The sequence below is a fragment of the Gouania willdenowi genome, chromosome 6 (genome assembly GCF_900634775.1).
Source record: "Gouania willdenowi chromosome 6, fGouWil2.1, whole genome shotgun sequence".
NCBI lineage: Eukaryota > Metazoa > Chordata > Actinopteri > Blenniiformes > Gobiesocidae > Gouania > Gouania willdenowi.
The window spans coordinates 56,340,747-56,364,878 of record NC_041049.1 but is presented as its reverse complement, the minus strand read 5'-3'; the positions used below and the strand labels follow the sequence as shown (position 1 = coordinate 56,364,878).

At 37.9% G+C, this 24,132-nt stretch overlaps 1 protein-coding gene across 1 annotated transcript in view; it reads right to left on the bottom strand.

Annotated features, from left to right (window-relative positions):
* The window catches only part of znrf1 (zinc and ring finger 1), a 78,956-nt gene extending 56,411 nt beyond the window's left edge, over positions 1-22,545 (bottom strand). Inside the window, exon 1 of the mRNA XM_028449950.1 lies at positions 21,467-22,545. Within this exon, the coding sequence (XP_028305751.1) occupies positions 21,467-21,896 (430 nt within the window). The 5' untranslated portion in view covers positions 21,897-22,545. The remainder of the gene's footprint in view (positions 1-21,466) is intronic.
* Between the last annotated feature and the right edge of the window lie 1,587 nt (positions 22,546-24,132).

Here is a 24,132-nt window from a genome sequence, read left to right as displayed (position 1 = left end):
AGTTCTTTTTGTTTGTTTGTTTTGCCTTCAGCCTTTCTGCTGTAGAGCAGCATGGAACTCCAGCATGTTGTGTGTCTGCAACAGAAGTGAAAACGCTGTATTGCTCCCACAGATTTGGAGATGAAACAGAATGAAATACCTCGAGTTGTGACGGAGTTCGTGTCCTTGACTCACATTTTTCTGTAGGATGTGTCTTGTTTTTAAAATGAGCTCAAGATTACTGGCACCGTCCAGGCATTGCTTAACTAGTTTTACCTAAACGTTCGTTAACCAGTATGTTACTGTATAGATTTCATTTCATTGTCACAGACATACACGCAATGACTCACATCAGGCTTTACTGCATGATCAGGAAGGATTCTTTTCTCATCAATCAACCATTTCTAAGCCAAACTATATTTGTTTATACACTGCAGCGGGGGATGCCGTTTGGCAGTGACACGTATTAGAAAAACAGCAGATAGTACGTGACAGAATTTGTACCGTTTCCTTTTGCCTCGCTGTCAGACAGCAGCTTGATCGTCAGCAGCCCACGACTGCCATGACCATAAACGGCAGCCTTGGACACATTTGGCTCAATTACATCAGAAGATACAACCAGTGAAACCCCGGACAACAAACTCTTACCGGAAAGACCAGCAGTTTCCATGGGAACAGAACAGAATAGTAGGCAGACAGACGTGGAGAAAGACATGAGGATGAATGATGGGGTGATGAGAGAAACTTTAAAAAGGAGAAACATGTTTTGCCTGTAACAATGAAAGGTAAATCAGTCTAAAACTGGGGATGAAAAGAAACAATGTAATTATAAGGAGAGGAACCATGGCAGGATGTTTGGCTGATTGTTGACATCTTTTCCTGTTCTTTGGTTTTGAACAATCCAGGTGTCACTGGGGGTTATATTAGTATATCTACAGCACAGAGGGTGCCTGGATGCTCAATCAACCCCTTGGAGCCTTTGTCTTTGGAGGCCAAAGTGGGTTTGACAGGGATTTGTAAACAACACAATGAGCATGACTTGCAGTGGCGCTTCAGGCCATGTTTGTCCCTCAGTACCCATTAAACCACGAGGAGGCTGTTACACGAGCAGCAGGGTATCAAGGGCTTCGATTCATTCCATCTGTCAGATCTTCAGTGAACTAATTGATTATTGGTTTACACAAAAACAAGACCGTAAGTCTAGCTAATTTGTCTTTGTTTTGATGGATAACTTGTTAGGCTTTGACAATTGCTTTAACATCGTCATAGAGATCAAATTTTCACCAGCGTTTATTTATTTGGATAATAATGGAAAACTAACAAATAAAATTTCAGTCTTGTTGCCACCCCAGGCGAGAGATGACCGGAAATGATAAAAAAGTATAGAAATAAATCTATTCAGGAGCAACTAAATCAGTGTTTTTAAACCCTGGGGTCACCTAAGATTTATGAAAAATGAACATGACATTTTTTTATGATTCTTTTTTTTTTTTGTAAATTGAAACAACACGCAATCTTAAACAACTGTATTTCTATACTTTCACTTTGTGAAATATAAATCCAGTTCAACAGAAATGCAGTAAAAAAAAAAAAAAACAGAAAAATAATTTTAAAAAAATGGGCTCAAACATGATCAAAAACTTATTCTAGAAAAAACTGTCTTAAGATTCTATTAAATTTTGGAGAGGATCTGAATCAATCAGTTTTCTCATCATAGGTGAAATTTCTAAAACCCATATGTCAGTTCAAAACTGACCGATCTTTGTGAAATATGACTCACTTATGTCCGGATGATTCCTCAATCATCCCACCGGTACTGTAGGGATGTGAGGATGACAAAACAACATCTCTACTCTCTTTTCTCCACTTTATGATCACATCAAGGCACTGTCTATACTCTATAGCAACAGTTGCCCTACACACAGACTACTAAAGTGACCACCAGAGCCTAAGTAGCACATAATTGGCCAGTCAGTTGCGAGAAAAGCACATGGGGTGTTGACACAGCGCTGATGTAACCAGTGACGAGTGTTTTAGATAAGAATTACAGGCTCCTCCACTCACTTCTCTTACGTGTCCATGTCTACAGCTAAATCAACTTTTCTGTGCTTTAAACATCATAAAAGTGCTGTGTGGGCTTCATACACATGTCCAAAGTGTTTTTTTTATTGATTCCCTCATTCGTTAGTTAGAGGGTGATTTGCTCCTTTCTTACTGCAGGGTGAGCCCAAACACCTCGCTCCAATTTGATGACGCGTTCCCACTTTGATGACAAATTTGACACGGCACTGAGCTGGAGAAGCCGCGCCTCCAGGAAGCTCTCTGTCGTGATTGACATGTAAACAGACACGCCCACGAAGGTGAGCATTTCAGCGTCCTTGACGCAGTGCTATGTATGTATTTTCTACAGTCTATTTATGTCCCGGCGAATGCCCCGCCCCCACGCTGTCTCATGTTTGTAAAGCAGCATGAACTTGGCTACGGAGTGGATGGGAGTATGGTGGGCCATCCACTCATGAATATGCATAAGTAGGCCACAAATCAGCCTGTTTGTGTAGACTTGCTCAGAAAGTGACTTTTCAGAGGCTAAAACTCTGGAAAACAGGCGAGTTTGGGAAAATAAACCTCAAATACTATCTTTTTGGGGTTCTTAGAACAAATGGAGACGGGCGAAAAATAGCATGATATGGGACCTTTAAGAAAATGTTGTAATATAACAAGGAAAGAGGTAAGACTTCCAATGTAAAGGGTACTTGACTTTAAGCTTCCAACCATTAAAAATCAAGAAACAACAAGACAGTAGGATCAAATATTTCCTTCTCAGAGTACTTTGAAGTCTTTGGTAAGAGATTTTACTTGTTATTACCAATCTCCTAATGTTTAGTTTTATGACTTGTGGTTTTCTGTTTTTATTAATGTCTTTGTAGTGATTAAAAAAAAAAAAAAATGAAGTAATTATTTTTGCATCCCCTCAGGCATTTTTTTTTTATATAACACCTCAGTAGTTTCATGTTTTTGCAAATTAATTTGCCATCATGGGCAACAGGCCCTTGAATGCTGGCCTTGTCACTTTAATAATCAAATTCTGTTAAATATAATGCACTGATTTCGACTGATGGGCAGCAGCCCTTCAGATACTGCTGGGCTTTCAATTCAGTCATCGTTAATATAAGTGATAAATTATCAGCTAATCAAATTTCATATATTATTTGTTCAGAAAAAGGGACAATACATATAATAAACCTCAAAATATAAATGTGCAGGGTTATGGCATTGGCTAATTTTCATCTTTAGTCCTCAGGCTGACAAATACAGCCACATAAAACCTAAAGGACTTTAGAATACAGCAATTAGAGTAAAATTGTTCTTAACAATTTAATATTTTGTGACAAGTGCGAGGAGATGACTTATTTTTGTAATTGGCACTGTATAAATAAAGTTGAATTGAATATGATGACGATGACAGCACAAAAGATATCCACTTTAAGAAGTAAACCAGCAACTATAACCAGGATGTTAAGATCCATGCTAAAAGTGCTTAAGAGAATGATGGGATTGCACAATGCTTAAAAGCTGTAATTACTTAAAAAAATTTAAATTTGCTAAGTGCACAATACACTTTTCATACAGTATTGTTTTACGCATGCATATAAAATATATGGCATTCATAATCTGATTTCAAATCATAGTGAGTGTGTAAATAGAGGACAATAGGCAAGCTGAAGCCCTCGGTCTAAATTTGTATAAACACACAAAATGAAAGAGAAATACACAAAACAACAGCAATAATACACAATTTTACTCAAAAGATGCACAATGTTACAAAACAATGACCATAAGGACAACATAAATAGAGAAATGTACCCCAAGGGCCTATACTACCAAGCTGGATTTCCTCTTATCGCGCTAACTTCCAGGATTTAATCAGTGTGTGCTGTCCTACAAAGCTGGTTAGCGTCTTACGGAGCTAAATCACCATGGTAACTTAGGCTGAACACCTTACCTGGTTGGGACCAGGTTTTGTTCTGGTTAGGATGTGAGCAAGTATGAAAGTCCCGCCTCCTGACCAATCAGTTCTCTTAGAAAACAACCTGTCCAATAAAAGGAGGATCATTGTGAACACGTCACTGTGTGGATCTGATGTGACGCTGAAAATATTTAGATATCAATCAATCCTTTCATTTACCGATTAAATCCTATAGGAAATTAATCGATTTTTATCTGATGGACTGACCTACATTAGTCAGCTGATGATGCCTGCTTGCATCGGACGCTTTCAGACCGATAAATTCATTCATTCATTCATGTATTCTGTGGTCATGTAAGATAATATAAAATATATACAAATATATTCCACCTTATGATGTAGGCTGATCTGTATGAATGCAGCATCAGAGCCATAGACAAGATAAAAGTGAAAGTGAAACTGATCAGAGTGTCTGTTTATTCTCCGTTTATAATCTCACTAATTTAAGCATTAATACTCATCAGTTTCTGCATTCATTCCTCACTGCTTTTACTGCAGCAACAGTATTGATTTTGGTCTGAATTATGAATTTTAATTCTTCATATTTTTAAAGAATGATTCCTCAATTGGGACGTAAATTGCTCTACACTTTCTACATGTGTGTGTGTTTGGTCTTCCACCACTGTCACAAGAGGGCGCACGTAACCAGGCTGAAATCAACTCGCTTAACTTAGCGAGTTGTAATCAAGATTCGTAGGACAGATTCTGTCTGATGGAGAATGTTTGGGTTGGTGAAGCCCGCTAACGGAGATAAATCCAGGATATAATATATTTGCAAGGCTAATACGTATTTGGCATTTGAAAATTGGTAAATAGATTTGTTCACGTGAAAGACGTCTTATTGTGTGTATTTTGTTGTTGAGTAATGTCCCTTTATGTTGTTCTACTAATTAAATTGAAAGTAATAATGAAGGAAAAACAGAAGACTGACCTTGACCTTAAATATGACCTTGATAGAAGGTCAAGGTCACACATTGAAAAAAAATGTTGTTCAATGGTAACAGTCTGAGCACTGTATCTCAATTTGCAGCCAAGTTATAGGGAAAAAAAGTATTTTATTTTTTTTGTGACGTCATGCACTTTGACCCCTACCAATCTTTGTACTGGTAGGTTGAACAGCTTTGGTCCGATTAAATAAAATACTCCACTTGAGCTGAGCTTTTCATAAATGTAAGCATCAAACGTGTACGATAAATATTCGTAGAAATATGGAGAAAAAAAATATTTCTGACACTTGACAGCACATCCTTGACATTGCCCCTATGAAATGACATACGTGTCATTGGTGCTGCATTAATAGCCTAGGAGGAGTTCCACAATAAAGGAGTTGCGGAAGAAAAATAACAACACCTCCTACGATAACAATGTATTTGGCAATTTTCAAATGCCAAATACAGTTATCTAGCTTTGTAGTACAGGTCACAAAAGCACATGAAGCGACAACAAAAACACACAAAAATGACTACAAAAACACAAAATGAGAGAAAAAGACAAGACCCTTTGTTGTTCCCTATATTCATGCTCAGATTTGTCATTATTCCAAATGCTGACATGAATTTTGATAATGTGGCGCCCGGATCAGACAAACCAGACCATTCTCAATACATGGTAGTGTCCTGAGGTGCCCCCAACCAACCATAGTCATCACTTTCTTCATGTTGTAGATCTTGATGCATATTAAATGTATTCTAATAGATGTCTTTCAAAAGAAAAATCTGGCTGCAGCCAAAGTTTTCAATCCCATTTTGAAGAATGTAATTAGGTGCGTTATGGTTGGCTAACAGCTACAATCTCACAGGAAGTGGCATTTTACTTTGCTTAGGGAAAGATGGTAAAAATAAAATTGTCTCTGATTAAAAAAAAGGCTGGATTTGACACTGATAGTTTATAAAAATGCTTCATTCTTACTTCATTTGAAAGTCACTCTGCTGCGTCTTCTTTCATTGTACCTCATTTTGAGTCCTTGGATTCTTGCAGGCCGGTGTGTGCGCGTGTGTGTGTGTGTGTGTTTGTGAGTGTATGTGTCCTCATATGGCTCTCCTCTGAATATGCACTGCACTGAATTAATGGGGAACAAGGAATAAGGATAGATGTTGGCAGTGTGTGTGAGGAGAGAGAAAAGAAATTGCTGCTCTGACCCATATTCTGGATTCCTGCAGCCAGCCAGTGCAGCAGTACAGATGTTGCCCCATCTTTGTGCTCCTGAAAGCCTTCACTGTGAAATTCACACACTCGTCACAACATACTCGACCGCAGACGGCTGTTGCTCTACGTGCTTTGTCCTCATACACCCCTGTTGACCAGCAAGCATTGTGATCATTGGTGTGTGTTTCAAGCAGTGTTGGGCTCAATTACATTTTTTTCAATTACAAATACATCTTTCAATTATGCAAGTTCAATTACAACTCAATTATGATTATGGTGATTGGCATTCTTGTCCCATTACATTTAAAATTACATGTATTATTTCCCCCCTGAAATTTAATTACAATTATGTTCTCAATAACTAAAGTTAAAATTTAATTAATTACAATTACTGAGCCTGAAATAAATAACGTAATAAAAAAAATGTTATGCCTTATGATAGCCTTGTCTCAGAAAAAAAAAATTCTAAATCTGTTCCATTTTTGTTGCCTTGGCTCTAGGAATTTGGGTGCTTTTCACATTTTTCTCATTGTTGACCCTAATTTAAGTGTGCTCATCATGTTTAACTGTTTTTTAAGTTCTTATGATTGCCTTTAAAAAAAAATAATAATAATCTAAAAAATTGTCTATTTTTATGCCTTACTCGCCTTATCTAAAAAGAATTCTAAAAAGGTTCTATTTTTATGCCTAACTATAGCCTTTTTTCCATTTCTATGCCTTATAATAACCTTATCTCAGAAAAAATAAAAGTTCAAATCATTTTGAATTTTTATGCCTTATCTAAAAACATTTTTCCTATTTTTATGCATTATTATATAGCGTTATCTACAAAAAAATTACAAAATTTTCTATTTTTATGTCTTACTACAACCTTATCTAAAAAAAACCCCAAATGTTTCCATTTTCATGCCTTGGCACTGACAGTTTTTATACAATTTCCATGACAAATACAAATACAAAGTAAATGATCAGAATTCAATTACAAATTAGCTATGATTACAAAAGCAACGGATTTTTTCAAATACAATTACAATTATAATTATGTCATATTTGTAATTAATTATCAATTATGCAACTACAATTATCATTGACCCCAACCGTGTGTACCCGTTGCTGATTTTGCATGAGAGAAGTCACATTAAGCCATCTTTTCTAAACAGTTGTTCCAGTGGAATGAAACGACTGTAAGGCTTGAGATCTGTCCTCGTGTGAACCGCGAATGATTCAAGTGAGGACACTACTCGTCTTTTTAACAGCTTCGCTTAGAGGCACAGAAAAGTGGAACCAACAATGCACCTCACAAAGTATTATTCACTCCGAGGTCACACAGAGATAAGCCTACATACATTTTAAGGTCCCCAAAAAACAATTTATCTCTGACAATCTGAAAACATTGCTTTTCCTTCTCTGTGCACACAAATAAATACAAATTCAAAGCATACTTTGTTGGAACGATGACACCGTGCACCCATGGTCACTCACCACAGTAATTGAAGACTTCCAGGCATAACTATTAAAAAGCAAATAAATCGTCATAATAAATTACCCATAATAAATTACCCATAATTTCTTAGTATTCAGTTCATTCTTTAGTTTCTTTAATATTTTATAACTAACTTTAAGCAAAAGGAATACATCTTGTTTTGACATAGCAAAAGATATTTAGTAGATTATATATATATATATATATATATATATAAAATAATGATTGATCTGAGCATTAAGAAACAAAGGATTTGTGTGTTTTGTTTTTGTGTTGGAGTTATTTTGAGTATTTTAATCTAGTTATGTTTGCATTTCGTATGAGTAACTTTATGTATTTTTATCAGTTTGTTTGTTTTTTTAGTCACTCATTCATATATTTGGTGTAATTTTGGATATTTTTTGTAATTTTGTGTATTCTTGTGGTCACATTGTGTTTTTGGAGCCATTTTTGTGGATTTGTGTTATCCTTTTGTGGGTTTTTTTTTGGTTCCTATTGTGTGTGTGTTTTGAAATTGCATTGTGTTGTGTGTGTTTTTTGTTGTTGTCATTTTGTGTGTTGAATTTAGTGGCCGCACAAAATTAAACAGAGAACCCCCAAGCCATCAGTTCCTTATGTCTGCTCTACAGTATGCATACGTGGATGATAATTACTTACATTTAATTCAATATATTACATAATGTCTAAATGTCTTGGTCAAGCTAGTTATATTATACCCACTGTGTACATAAACCTGATAACACTTTTTATTCATGTGAACTGTTGTCACTGTTCATTCCTAATATTTGGTAAAAAAAAAAAAAGAAGTGGGAATCATTATTCCTAAACATATCTCTGCAGACACGTGTTTGTACTAGTGTTCTTGTTAAAATACATGTTTATGGGTGTTGATGTCCCTGCGTCTGAAAACCTGTGGCTTTCGTCACTCAGCCTCTGCGTGTCATGATGTGCCATCATCACAAAATCTATTTAAATTAAAAAGCAGCTGTGTACAGAGGTGGAAGATTTGCTTTTGTGTCTGTAATCTGACAACAATGGAATGTGGGAAACCACTCGTGAGACCATTTGGGGGGGAGATGGTCTGTGTGTGTGTGTGTGTGTGTGTGTGTGTGTGTGTGTGTGTGTGTGTGGGGAGGGGGGGATAAAGGAAGCATTGCTGAGTAATTGCTTGAGTTAACAGTGAGGGAGGAGATTACATGAAGTGTTGTGAGAGGGATCATTGGCTCGCCCTCTAACATGGTGTAACTGCGTGCAATAGGTTCAATATTACTGTGGTGGCTGGTTTTGGGTATTGTTGTACAAGCGGTTGAAAGCACAAAAAAAAATAATGTACTTTAGGTTTTAAAGCTTGTTCATATTGGCTCCTTAGCAATGCTTCAAAGAACTACCGTACTCGCTATTTTAAATTCTAAAAACACAACTGTACAGCGCTACAGAATGAAACCCGTGGATGTATTTTTTTTTTTTTAAATCCACAAATACAAAAAAAGATAGCTTAGCAGGTTTTTCATTACGTTAAAAATCACTCTGCTGTCCTAAAACCAAAACACACTTTGGATAATGTAATTTTCATGAGCTTTATTTTGCCAGGACCACTATGTCGTAAATAGATGGAAATTTGAACCCAAAGAGAGTTGAGTGCAGCAGTGTGTGTGTGTGTGTGCGTGTGTGTGCGTGTGTTTCAGCACGACTTTTACAAAATGGCTTGACTGACGACAACAAAGTGTCAGCGTTTATTCATCCAGCTCAACAAGCCCCAAAATAAAAGCTTTAACCATTTGATTTACATGGACATGAGCTGAGGATTTCTACCAGTGCATCTGGAGCATCTCTATACTGAACCATGCTGTGTGTATGACTTTGCTTCCTAAAGGGAAACAAATCCAACACAGAACCTGAACCTGAACCTGTTCAGGTTCTCTAGGACCTACAGGTTATTTCAGAAAATGAGGTTCAACAAACTCTGAGTCTGTCCATAAATTCTGGGTCAACATACCCCGCGATGAGAGAACTCAGAGTATCTGGTTCCATTTCAGTTGGTATGAAGTGGGTCAATCAACTCTGAGTATGAAAACTAGGGCTGGGTGATTTTGCCCAAAAAAAAAATCTCAGATTTTTTAAAGAAAAATTTAAGTTTCGATTCGGGTTTTGATTTTTTTTTTTTCTTTTTCAAAGCAGTTAAAAATGACTGCAGACATCAGATATATTATCAAAAGTGCAACTTTATTGCTGTGATTGTCCTCAAGAGTTAAAATGCATAGAACAATCCCAAAATAAACAGTAAATGAGGCTCTGTCATTCAACATTTTCAAGCTTTAATAATAATAATAATAATTCAGCGCCTTTCAGGTCACCCAAGGTCACTTAACAGTACATGATAAAACCACAACAACATAGAATAAAACCACAATAAAATTTAAGCTAAAACAGTATAAAAACAACAGTAAAAATGAAGCTAAAACACAGAGACAGAGCAGGGGGGGTCAGGTGGGAAATGCTGTTGTGAATAAGTGAGTTTTGAGTCCGGCTTTGAATTGTGAGAATGAGTCCATGTTCCTGAGATCCAGAGGTAGTGAGTTCCAGAGCCGGTGGTAAGGCGGGCTGGTGAAATGAACAGATGAATGGAGGAAGATGATCTGAGGGAGCGAGACGGAGTGTTTGACGTGGATGAGATCAGTCAGGTAAGGGGGGGGGCAGTGTGGTGGATGGCCTTAAAAGTTAACAGAAGGATCTTGAAGTGGATGCGAGATTGAATGGGAACCCAGTGGAGCTGGTGGCGAACAGGAGTGATGTGGGAGATAGAGGGGGTTTTGGTGATGATGCGGGCAGTTCTGGACTAACTGAAGTTTATGGATGGATTTGCTGGGGAGACCAAAGAGAAGGGAATTGCAATAATCGAGCCGGGAAGTCTCGAGACTGTGGACAAGGATAGCAGCAGTGTGAGGGGTGAGGGAGGGGCGATTAATGTTGCGGAGATGGAAATATGCAGACCGGGTGATATTATTAATGTGGGATTTGTACGATAGAGTGCTGTCGAGGATGACACCCAGACTCTTAACCTGTGGGGAGGGGGAAACGGAGGAGTTGTCAATATGGATGCAGAAACTATTGGATTTGGAGAGTGTTGATTTTGTACCAATGAGGAGAAACCTCTGTTTTGTCACTGTTGAGTTTTAGGAGATTATGATTGAACTACAGTCAGTAAGGGAAGGGGGGAGGGTAGAAAATGGTTTACTGGTGAGGTAGAGCTGGGTGTCATCTGTGTAACAGTGAAAATGAATGCCAAATTTACTGAAGATACTGCCAAGGGGGAGGAGGTAAATAATGAAGAGAAGGGGCCCCAGGACTGAGCCCTGGGGCCCACCTGTAGTGACGGGGGAGGGTTTTGATTTAAAGGATTTGAGCTGGATGAACTGAGTGCGGCTGGAGAGATAGGATTTAAACCAGGTTAGGGGGGGTGTGGGTAATGCGGATGGAAGCCAATCTGTTCAGAAGGGTGGTGTGAGAGATGGTGTCAAATGCCGCACTCAGGTCGAGGAGGATGAGGATGGTGAGGAGTTCAGAATCAGCTGCCATGACGAGGTCATTGGTTATTTTTACGAGTGCTGTTTCAGTGCTATGGAGCTTAAACCTTTAACCCAGGTTTAAGCAAAAGTGCAACAGCAACTTCAAAGTAGCTTCAATTTTCTGATTAATAAATCAGATAACTACATGTTTTATAACATCTAACAGTACAATTAAAACAATAATAAACCCTTCCCTTAGCATCTCAGCATAGTGAGAATAAAACATTAAACATGCCTGTGGCACACATATAGCCTACTCAAAGGGTAAACAAATGTAAACAAAGAGGGGGCTGGCTCACGTCACGCTACAGTAACTCACAAGGACGGAATGCAAAAAAGTTTGAAAAAAATGTGGTGGAAAAAAATAATAATAAAAAAAAATGTTAAATGTTTTTTTTAAACTCAAATTTGCAAAATAAAAATCATTTTTATCTATAAACTTGATAAATAGATTAAATACATTTTTTTTACCCAGCCCTAATGTAAACATTGAGTTACTCACATGCACAAGTGCGATTAAAAGCCATCATCAATGGAGTAACTCAGACACTCAACAGTTAACCATATGTAAGATTAGAGGTCAACCGATATGGGATTTTTTTTTTTTTTTTTAATTCAGCCGATGGCCGATATCCAAAGCCAATTTTGGAAGCTGATATTTGAGGCCGATATATATTTTTTTAAAGCACATTGATTATGAAAGACAACTGAAACACTCATATGATATAAATGTATATATTAGAAATTAAATTAAATGCACCAATAGAACTCTTAACATTTATTGAACTTTAAATATATCCCGCCTTCATGTAAAATGAAAACTTGTTTTAACTTAAATGTTTGACATGGTGTATAAAGATTTGTCTCTGCTTTTCATGGGAAGATTGTAGATCAGGTTGGGGGTCAATTACAATTGTAACTGTGTACTGTAATTGAAAATTAATTACAATTAGGGTGTAAATCTAATCCTAATATTAGAAATCTGTTGCCGTTGTAATCGTAATTTAATTGAAATTGACTTCAGATAATTGACTTTGTAATTGTAATTCCCATGAAAAATTCTATTAAAAATTGTCAATTACAATGTAATGTAAAACTGGTTATGAAAATATGTTTTACATCAAGCTTTCCCACATTTTACTATTTTAAAAAAATTTAAATCTATGGGTATACTGACACAAAAACGGCTCAGACGTAATTGTAAGTGAAATATGTAATTGACCCCATCCCTGTTGTAGGTGCACCACTTGTGTTGTATGACAATGAATGAGAGTGAGTCTGTGCATTGTGATTGGTCAAAATTACAAAGGATGTAAATGTAATACTATTTGATCAGGGGCCAAAGATGAGCGACTAAAGAGCCACATTTGGCTCAAAAGCCTCAGGTTGTCGACCCCTTGCCTCGACTACAGGCTTATGAGTAATTGTTTCTTCTTATCAGTGGGCCAACACTTATACACAGAAGCTCCCGACTGCTTAATCCACAGTGTTTCTGCTCTTCTTCTGCATTGAGGATCATTATCTCAGACTATCATAAAAGCCCTAAAAAGCAGGTGCGCGGTGCATTACAGAAGCACTGTCTCTATCCCGAGGACAAGCTTCTCTTGTCCTCGCTGCACTGCTCCAAACATCAGATTTGACTCTAACGACGAAAGGATTCGAATCACACGCTTGAATGTGTTTGGATGAACAATTGATTGGAGAATTGACCCGTAGCTGCACAACTCTGCTAAGTTACAAATGGACCACGATGATGATGATGATGATGATGATGATGATGATGATGATGATGATGATGATGATGATGATGATGGCACTAGCTGTAGAGATATGCCATGTGTTAGCCTCTGACGATATTCAGGTTGTTGGAGTCTTTTCTGCATCACTTAGTCCAAACGGCAAGTGTAATTAAGTGCTAAAAATGCCTTTTTTCCACTTACTAGCCCCGCTGGGGGAGTTTTCAGGCAAGGTCGGCTCGGATTAAACGTATTGGTCAGAGAGTGAGTGCAAATGCTGTATTGATTAAGCACTGATGCTGCATTGGCAGGCTTTGTCAATAAAGAGGCAAAAGGCCGCGAAGCTCGCTGGTTTAGGGGATAACTGTGGCTTACTGATGGATATAAGCATCAAAAGTATGGCATTGTACAGTCATTTTTAGGTGCTTTTATTGAAGTTGGAGAAATCACATAATTCTGGTAGTCGTCAGATTATCAGACAACTTTTCCCTTTAAAGTAAGGCCTAGCTTGTAGCTAAAGTTATGTCAGAGGGGGAAAAAAACAGCCAGACCAAATGTTTCTATTAAAAGATGATAAAGTATGATGAGTTTTCAATGTTTCTTTACTGTAGAGTGGGAGGTGCAGAATGACAGAAGCAGTCATAGTTCATCTCATAGGCCTTATTTTGGTCGTTATGTGACATCACACCCTCATTCATAATCTCCGTGTCTGTGAAAACCCTTTCCAATAAATGAAGTGTGTATCTGTCTCATTACTCATTTTACTTTCAGTTGAATTCTCTCCCCATGCGGAGATTACAAACTTTATCCAACATGACGGCCATTGTGGAGCATCAAAATTATTAAAGCAATAAGTAAATGCAAATCACTAGCAGGTCCCCATATCCACATTTTTCATAAGCGTTTGTTTTTGGGAGTTTTTCTGTTCACACTGCCCTAACGGACTCCACAGGCCGAGTTTAAAGCCATTAAAGAAATTCTAGTTTTTTAACGTATACAGTAGTTTAAATGCCATCAGTTAACTTCCATTGTAATGGGTGAGCAAAGGTTAGACATTCCCTTCAAGCTTTGTAAGTATATTTCGCTGTGGGTTGGGCTTATATTTTGTTCACACACATTATATAGGATAGATTAATCAAAGCTTGATTACTTAATCTACAAGCTACAACGAAAAAGACTCTAAGACACATTCAACACGAACTGTTGAACTTTAACAGCATTTCAAAAAAAAATCATGCATTTTTCAAAGCATGAATGAAAACATTTTGAAAAAATGTTCCATATAATCCATAGTTTTTATTCTTTGCTAAAAATGAGGCCCTTTTCAAGTTTGCAATGCTTCCTCTTAGCTATAAAGCTAGCTTTAAATGAACCTAAAGTGAGCAGAATTGACGTGATCACATTTTAAGTACTCTGGTTCCCTCTTTCATTCAGGCCTGTGAATTAGAGTCACTGGAGTCTGTTATCGCCTGTCGAGTGTTTTTAGGTATAAAACAAGTGCACAAACCTCCACCAAGAACCAAATATCCTCTATGCCAAATGTTGGCAGTTATCTGGATCAGTGATCCTGATCATCATACAATGATAATTTACATTTTTAAGGCTTGGAAAAAACTTCTATCCCCATTAATAACTATACAATAAGTCCAAATGTAAGGGCATACGCCCATTTTTTTCAAAAGAACATGATGAAATGCGCAATCCAGGTCCGATCTGTACTGCAAAATACTTTTGCCGTAATCCTGCTAACAGACAAACAAACAAATAAATGAACCCGCACTTGTTTAACGCAGACTTTGCAAAACGGCCGATCGGATCCGTACGTCTCCATGGAGACAATGGTAGAATCAACAGTGATAATTCCAAAATGTGGATGGAAGAATGAATGGGATATATATGTATCTATATATATTATTTTGGTAGCCAGAACCACCATAATTGAATCACCTGTTTCTTGTCCCATTATCAACATTTTCTGAAAATTTCACCAAAATCCGTTCACAACTGTTCAAGTTATCGTGTACAGACAAACAGCGTCACACTGCATTAGCATTAGCATAGCATAGCACTGTGGATATCACTGTTGATGACATCATCAGTGTTTTAAACAATGTTTAACAGAAGTTCCACAGTGTGGATGGGAAACCTAATGGGATATATACAGTATATCTATATATTTTCTGAGAACATTTCTTGAAAATTTCATCAAAAGCCGTTCATAACTTTTTAAGTTATCATGTACACAAACAAACAAACACACAAACACACAAACTTTCGAAAACCGTTTTCGTTTTCGAAAGTATGTGAAAAAACTACCTACTAGGCAGGGGTAAAAAATAATGATTTTGAAAAAGATAATGCTGGTTTCTTTATTTAATAATATTCTCTTGCGGAAACAGTAGCGATCTAATCTGAGTTAAGACTCCACCACAACAGATGGGCCCTGAGTAGGTACTGCTCTGGTTTTCATTAATGACCAAGAGTACGTATATGAATTACAATGTTGCGAGAGGGAGAAAAAAAAAGTGAAATGGCCCAGGCTCTGAAATAACTTGATGCCCCTATAAAAAAAAAAGCAGGACAGGGAGAAGCATCTGCCCTCAGCCTCAGAGGCCCTGTGCTGGATTTCATCTTCAAGCTGAACCTGAAGGCGTGATGGGAAAATCCTCCTTAAGCTGTTCTCACTGTCTGCTGTGCATCCCTCTATAGCTGCACCAGACACAATGTATTTAGCATTCTTCTCAAACATTCACCCTTCACATCATGAACTCACATTACAAATGAGATCCATTCACACAATGGCAGTCATTTTGTGCTATACCGACCCATTTTTAGTTTATCAGATTTACAGTATGTGTAATGGTATTATAGAAGATTGATTTTGTATAGTGATATGACATAACGTAAGAAATGTTCACTTCATAATGTAATAACGCCCTCATTTTGTATCAATGTGTGTATTTTGTAACACAAATGCAAAATTTAATATGTGGGGGTTGTTTTTTTCCTACTTTTTTTGGTTTTTTTTTAAAAAAAAATTGAAATGAAACATAATAATACGTTTCATTGTGTAATCATCACCAATGCAATTTGTGACAATTTATTACAAAATGCGTGATATATATTGGAATAAACATTGATTTTTTTTATTGTTAAATGTACTGTACATGAACATTGGCTGCTGTTTTCCCATTTATGCAAGACATTATTCATTTATTTTAATTTTTCACATTGTGAAAAATTCATTCGAAATATTGCTCAGTTGTGGTTGTTGACGTACGGGGACGTAAATATTTGGTTTGTTTGCATAACTTCATATATTGTGTATAGTGTATATAATTATTTACTACATCACTTTTTTGGCAGTTTTCCCCCCTTTTTATTTGTTATTAGAAACTATAAGGAAAATTACCATCTATTTTTTTTTTCAAACACAATTATGCAATAAAATAAATTCACTTATTTAATTGCAATAACAAAACATGCACTGCTGTCTTAAAAAGATTACACTTCTTGTAGAACTGCATGTGCAGACAAAGTGAAAAAAAATAATAAAATACTTTTTTTTTTTTTTAAATGGGGAAAAAAATCTCTCTTTAATTTGTTATTTGTCAAGGTTGGGGTCATTTAATGGATTTTTGTCATAGTTTACACCCTTGCAAACTTTAAGGAGTTGCATATTTACAGTTACAATATAACCTATTATTTTTCCTACTACATTTACACAGGCGTGCTTATTTTTGAGACATTTTAAGCTTGCTTTTTGTGTGTGTGTCATTCATGGCTGCTGCGCTCTGTTTTCCAAATGCTGTGAGGTGAGCACTAGTTCTGCTTTGACTCAAACTCCAATTTAACCCTAACATTTGCTTTTCGACTTGTTGACATTTCCTGAAGTCTAATTCTGTGATTTCCCTGCTTGCTTTGCCTCGCTCTCTACCTTTAACATCTTTAATCCTACCTCCCACTGGCATTGGCGTACATCTGAGTCGCTATGGCAGCAAACGGCAAAGCTTCCAAAACAAAACAAAAAAAGGTGTGGATGATGGCGTCTGACTTGCTTTTGTCCTCCTGAGGTAGTCAGGATTGGATAATGAGTGGATGGAGACCTGCAGCCTGCAGTGATTTCTGTATTTTCAACTACTCCCTATGCTTTGCATGGATTAAATCAGCTGTGTCTCCAGACACGCACACAATGATACACATAATAAAGCTTTTGGCTTCTCAAAAATTCAGAACCAAATCCAGATGTGTAAAGTTTACTGCTATATCCTCCTCAAGTAGAGGTACTGTTACTTGATTGAAATTGTACTCAAGTACAAATACAAGTAAGTCACACATAAAATACTCAAGTATAAGTAAAAAGTAGCTAAATTAAATAGTACTCAAAGTAAAAATGAATAGTTACTTTCACCCCCACATTTATGTTTTCTTGCCACGATTCCCTCGCATACAGTAAACATCTCATGTAAAGACTTAAAAAGGAAGAGACCAAATCTTGCACAATTGGAGCTTAATTTATTTTCCACAAAGACAGCTGTATAAAATAAAAGCTTTGTCTAAATGCACAATTATTTTTGTATTTAAATAAAATAACACCGATGAATTTAATAAAAAAAATAAATAAATAAATTCTCAGGCTCTAAGTATAGCTACGTTTATGAACTCTAAAACTGAGGCTCCATTCAATGCTGTTTTGGTATGGTACATTACATTTAATCTGATTGGTCGGCTATGATGTGATGCATTTGATTGTTGTCTGGTGACCAGTTAATTTTTTGGTAGTTTCACAATGTCTGTTGATGAATTTTAAAACAAAAAAATTATAATTTACTCAGTAATGGTTGGGTGTAGAAATGTAACCAATTACTCTACTTCTTTAAAAACATACTTAAGTACAAGTAAAACTGCTGACTTAGAAATATACTCCAAAAAAGTACAAGTACCCATAAAAGCAGCTCAATTACAGTAACGTGAATACTTGTCATCTGTTACTTTCACCTCTGACCAAATCTTTAAAGAACTAAGTCACACTTTTCTGTGTGCAGTATAGAAATTGTTACCGTTGGTTCTTGTTTGTTTATCTTTTCTATCATGGGTTTTTATTGTTTTAGCATTTTTCTATCAAGGTTTTAGTCTGAATTGTTTAAAGTGGATGAAAAAACTGAGCAGCAAACATTTGTACAGGTTTAAATTCTGCTTTCATTTGTCATGCTTTCAGTTTTCACCACTGTTCATGACTTCTGTTTAAAAGCTTTTAGTAAATCAGTGGAATCCATTTATTAGTCTAAATTTGTGCTGGATTGTGTAAGAAATGTGCGACATGTGATCATCTTGCTATAGAGCGGGGGGTATCAAACTCATTTCAGTCCAGGGGCCAAATACGGTCCAGTTTGAGCTTAAGTGGGCCACAGATTAAAGAGCAAATTCTACATTAATGTGCTCTGCTTTGCACTTCCACATATAAATGATATGTACCGTAAATGATAAAGTATAGTATGTGAATATATCAATTATCAATTAATTTCCCTGATTTTGGGAATTTGGGGAAATTTTGTGGAATAATTGGAAGAAACTTTTCCAGATTTTGGAAAAATTTAGTTTCTTTTTAACAATTTGAGATTAAAAATGACTACAAATATTGCGGATTTTAATTGAATTTTTGTATATGAAGGCGCTGACATATCTACAACTGAATTAGTTTGTCATTTACAGCATGTATGTTTTTTCTGTCATTTTTACTTTCTTGAGCGGGCCGAATTTAATGCTCTAAAGGGCCAGATTTGGCCCCCGAGCCTTGAATTTGACACATGTGCTATAGAGAGAACTCACTTAGAAAAGACCACAGGTTAGACTAAAAAAAATAATAATAAAAAAACTCCAACTGAAAGGTAGCGTCAGGTCTTTTTAAACATTAATACATTCAATTAATTACATATTACATAGTATTAGGTTGAAAAGCTATATATAGGGGACTGCCAGTGCTATTCTTCATGTAGGAAAGAATTTCATTATAAATGAGTAATATTTTCTTAATCCATACTCTGTTGTTCATTTCATGTCAGATGTTAGTTCCACCTCAGGTCTGCACTGATTTGTTATTTCCAAAATGTGTTGCATATTTTCTTTGATTAAGCCTTTATTTAATGTCTATATTTGTACATTAAACAGTTTTTTTTTTTAACTGAGTTTTTTTAGTGTGGTTTTTTTTTTCCATAGTTTTGTTGACCTATTTTTAAATGTTTAAAATAAAAGTATTTATATTTGGCTTTTTCTCTGGTTCTTATTTTGAATTTAAATAGGTACAAAAAAAAAAAAAAATCAATAATTATCAATCGACTGATATGAAACACTTTTTCAGGCGTATCGCCCAGCCCTACTTTGTACCACCTTTTGTTTTTTTTTTAACCTCAATTTAAAGGCAACCTGTAAGAAATGGTGCTCCAACATCCAACATGCAACCTCTGATGATGGTCATGATCATCCATCTCAGACAGGCTCACCCTTCTCTCCCTGCTGCCTATAATCTATAATCGCTGGGATAATTGACTCAGCCAGATTTGGCACCAGGCTTCTTAAGTGTCTTCTCACACAACAACGGACAGATAACCTGCCTGTGCATCTGTTATAATAATAACACTGCTGCTCCATGCGCTCCATGCACCATGAAGGTAAAACCAGCCAAGCCCAACAACACCTTCCATTTGTTACTTTTTCTTCTTTGGAGCAAATTTGACCCAGTTTTCTGTTGTTGTCCCCAGATAACCAAACAGACTAGTTTACAATGCACGGTGCACCTCAAAGCCAGGTGCACCGTGCATTGTAAACAGTGTGTCCACCAAAGTACTGAAGTTACTCTAACTGAGTTGCTTTTATGGGTTCTATATATCTATACCCAACTGTTACTGAGTAAATATTTAAGAAAATTAGTACCTTAAAGCTTATATTCGGAGTTTCTGAGAAATCTATGTTTCTGTATCATTCTTTTGAAATGCAAAAAAATACCTAACTAGTGTTTTACTATGGTCTACTGTCTGTGATCATTGATATACATTAATGTATATAAGTCCCTCCTTCGTCCTATAAACCCCTATACAAATGCAAGAAAGCGCCGACTTCGCCCAGCCAATAGGCTTCAATTTCCTGGAGCGGGCAACTGTCAATCAAAGTGAATGCACGTGCAAACAGGTATCACTGAGCAGCGTCATGGAGGAGCGCTCCGAAACTTCAGTTACCCATTCCACAATGGCCAGCGTATAAAGCTTCTGCTAAAAAAAGAAAAGAAAAGTCCGGGTACAAAGCTTGTGGATAAACGTCTTCGTCACCGCAACAGGATTCATCTCGGAGCCTCTTTTCAAAGGGGGAGGGACTTGCTGCTTTGAAAAGGATCTCATGATTCTCATGGACAGGTAATAAACATGTTTTAATCAAAAGTTATGGCACTCTAACAATAAATGTGCAGTTTTTGTAGTTATGCGACTGTGTTATGTTTCGCAATGCGCGTGCACAAACGTAGAGGCGTGGCTTCTGAGGCAGGGGAGGAAGTAGAGCTGTTGAGGGCGGGACACCGAGACGTTCTCTCGGAAACTCCGGATATCAGCTTTAAGTCACAGTACTGTACTCATTTCAGGTCATCACTTTATAAAGGCACATTGAACATAACCCATATGTTCTTAGTCGTTCAATTTCTGATCAACTCCCAGCCACTATCTTGGGTTCAGATTGTAGGTTTCTACCTATTATGTTGGAACACACATGGCATCATTTGGGTGTAGAAATGTAACAAATAACTTTACTTCTTTTAAAACTTTCTTAAGTACAAGTAAAATTACTGATTTAGAAATATACTCAAAAAAGCACAAGTACAGTAACGTGAGTACTTGTAATCTGTTACTTTCACCTCTGATCTAAGTTTTAAAGCACTAACTTACAGAGTGGTCAGTCAGTTTTTTTGAGTATATTTCTTAATCAGTGACTTTACTTGTACTTAAGTATGTTTTAAAAGGGGTAAAGTAATTAGTTGGCATGAAACGGTTTTAGAGTTCATAAATGTAGCAATAATTAGATCCTGAGAATTATTTTATTGTGAATTGAATGCATTGCTGTTATTTTATTTTATTTATTTATTTATTTATTATTTTGACAAGCCTTTTATTTCATACAGATGCCTTTGTGGAAAATAAATCAAATTCCAGTTTCGCAAGATTTGGTTTCTTTCTTTTTAAGTTTATTCATGAGATGTTGCTGTATACGCAAGGGAACCGTGGCAAGATTTATTACCAAATATAAACGTGGGAGGTGAAATTAACTTTTTCATTAAGTACTATTTAACTGAGCTACTTTTTACTTGTACTTGAGTATTTTATGTATGACTTGTACTTGTACGATTTCAATCAAGTAACAGTACTTTTACTTGAGTATCAGTACTTTTTACACCTCTGCTGTCCACTGTGCATCCTCTGAACCTCTGTGACAACTTAATGGCTCTGCAACAGTGTCATCCTGCAGGTAAACAAATAATGCTCATGCTTACCGCTGTGCGCGCTGAACCAGCGGGGCGCGATGTGCAGGGGCAAGGTGTCAGCCAGCGACCCCCGGGACCCCAGATATAGCACCCCGTCCGTGTGGTGCCCTCCGCCCCCAGTGTCCTGAAAGCCGGTTCCATGTGGGGTCGCGTTAGTTCCCCCGGAGCCCCCACCACCACCACCACCACCAACACCACCACCTGCTCGTTCTGAGTCCGTCCCCCCTCTCGGGGTGTAGAAGCCGAAGGGCATGGCGTGACTGTGATCGATGCCCATCCCGGCCACGGAACTCACTGAGCGGCTCCGGAGGCCCATGGTGCCGCCGCCGCTCGGCCGGTAGTGACCGAAGTGGGCCGAGGGTGGCACCGCGCTGTCATCCGTAGAGACACCGGGAAAAGCACCCCGGGGCCGCCCCGCCGTGCTCTGCTTTCCCCCCATCCAAAGCGGGAGATGAATGGGTGGATGCAGGAGGGGGCTCGGCTCGATCCGCAGAGCAGGCTGTCGCCCCCCTCCTCCTCCTCCTCCTCCTCCTCGGTCCTGTCTGTGCTCACAGACCTGTGCGTGTGCGTGTGCGTGGGCTCTCCGTCCTCGGGCTCGTCAGCTGTGACTCTCCGCACACGCAACAGTCCGAGTCCGGAGCATGAGCGAGCCCTGACGTCTGGGTTTACCTCAGCCGCAGACACGGGCGGGCGGGTGGGTGGGTGAGGGGGTGTGTGTGAATGACGCCGAAATCCCTGCACGACACCACAGATCTCACGCACGCCGCGCTGCCCTCCGTTCGCGTTAGGATGTGTGTATCATTGTCTGTGAGGATGATCCGCTCCTGTGGAGCTGCGCCGCTGCGCCGCAGAGTCTGGCTCGCTCCTCTCACACATCCTCGAACAACTGTTGCTGTCTGTCTCCAACAGACGCTCTGCCTGTGGCACGCACACGCACACGGGCGCGCGCACACAAATCAGCGACAACCCCGCGGCCGTCCCGCCGCTTCGGTGCCTCTACCTTCCGCCCGGTCCCTGTGCTTATGACCGGGGACACCGTGACTCCGCTACCGCTGCTACAGACAATGATGGACGCGCTCAGTGCGCATGACGCGTTGATCGTTCACAGACAGACAGACAGACAGAGAGACAGACAGCACGGAATCCTGCTGATGTAGAGCAACGGATCGTGGGGGCGTTTTAGGATAAAGACAATAAGCCACCAGGAATAAACATGAGCTGCAATGACGTTTGTTTTCTGCGAACTTATAATCAAAGTAGACCACATTATGTGTTTTTATCAGCAAACATTTAAAGCTTTAAAATCATGTTAGATCAAAATAAGACAAAACAAAAAACAAAACAAATAAATGTGGTAGTTTAAAGAAAAATAATACAATCAATAACAAAAATCCCACAAACAACATGTATTTAGCCTAATTTAAAAAAAAAAAAAAAAATCCCTGAATGTTATTTAGCCCAGTGTTTCTCAAATGGGGGTACGTGTACGTGAACAACTGCACTAAATACTGTTTCTTTCCACTTATTTACAAAATGTGATTCTTTAACATGTGTGTTATCACTCATTCATTCCATCATTATGCTCGATTGTTGTTTTAAAATACTTTTCTACAAGCAAAATGTTGTAATCGGACAAAGGGGGTACTTGGATTCAGAAATAAGAAAAAGGGGGTACTTAGCCAAAAAAGCCTGAGAGCCACTGATTTAAGCTATTATCTTAGAAAATTCAAAATATGGACTGAATGTTTTACAGAATTATTTGTGCAATACTTGATATACTGTCTAAACCTTTTGGCTATTTTTCTTTCCTCGATTATTTTGTCTCCACATATTTCAGATGTCTGGGATTCACACATCAAGAACTCAACCTATGTCTGGGACTAAGACAAGGTCATCTTAGACCTTTTTTTAAAAAAAAAAATGTAGTTATTAACTTATTAGGCCAGTCTACCACACTCACTTTGTTGCTGTTGTTGTTGTTGTTGTTGTTGTTGTGTACACTAGTTACAATTTCTAATCCTGTGTTATTCGTGAACGGATCGGGCTGAAATTTGGTAGATAATCTATGGATATGTACGCATCCACGCTCGGAGCCTGATTTTCCGATGTGGGGCCCCAAAAGAAGAAAAAAAAATGAAAGTTGATTTCTCATTTATTTGCGAGTCAAATATTATAATGATTGATGGTACCGAATCATTGGCACATACCAATATATAAATGGAGCCAATACCCCGTGCGTGTCTTGGGGGCCCCAGGGGGCCCCATTTTTCAAATGACTACTCTTCCGTTAGTTCTTGTTAGATCGTAATGCAGTTTGGTATGAATACTCTATGAATGAATATGATGAGAGGCTCGGAGCCCTTTTTTTTAAATGGGGCCCGGGGGTCCACCCCCCATTTCCGGTAATTCCCAAATTTATGGGAGCATAGTCGTGTGATATATCGTTTCAAAGGTAATTCAATGTAGATTTTGATTATGCCTCCACAATTTGATTAGGGGCCCCCTTTTTTAGGCAATTTCCAAAGTCGTTTTCTCATTCATTTGTGAGTCAGATATTGCAACAATTGGTGGTACCAAAACATTGACACATACCAATATATGAATGGGGCCCATTACTCCGTATGTGCCATGTGAATTGGGCTGTAGTTTGACTTGTACTTCGGTAACCGTACCAA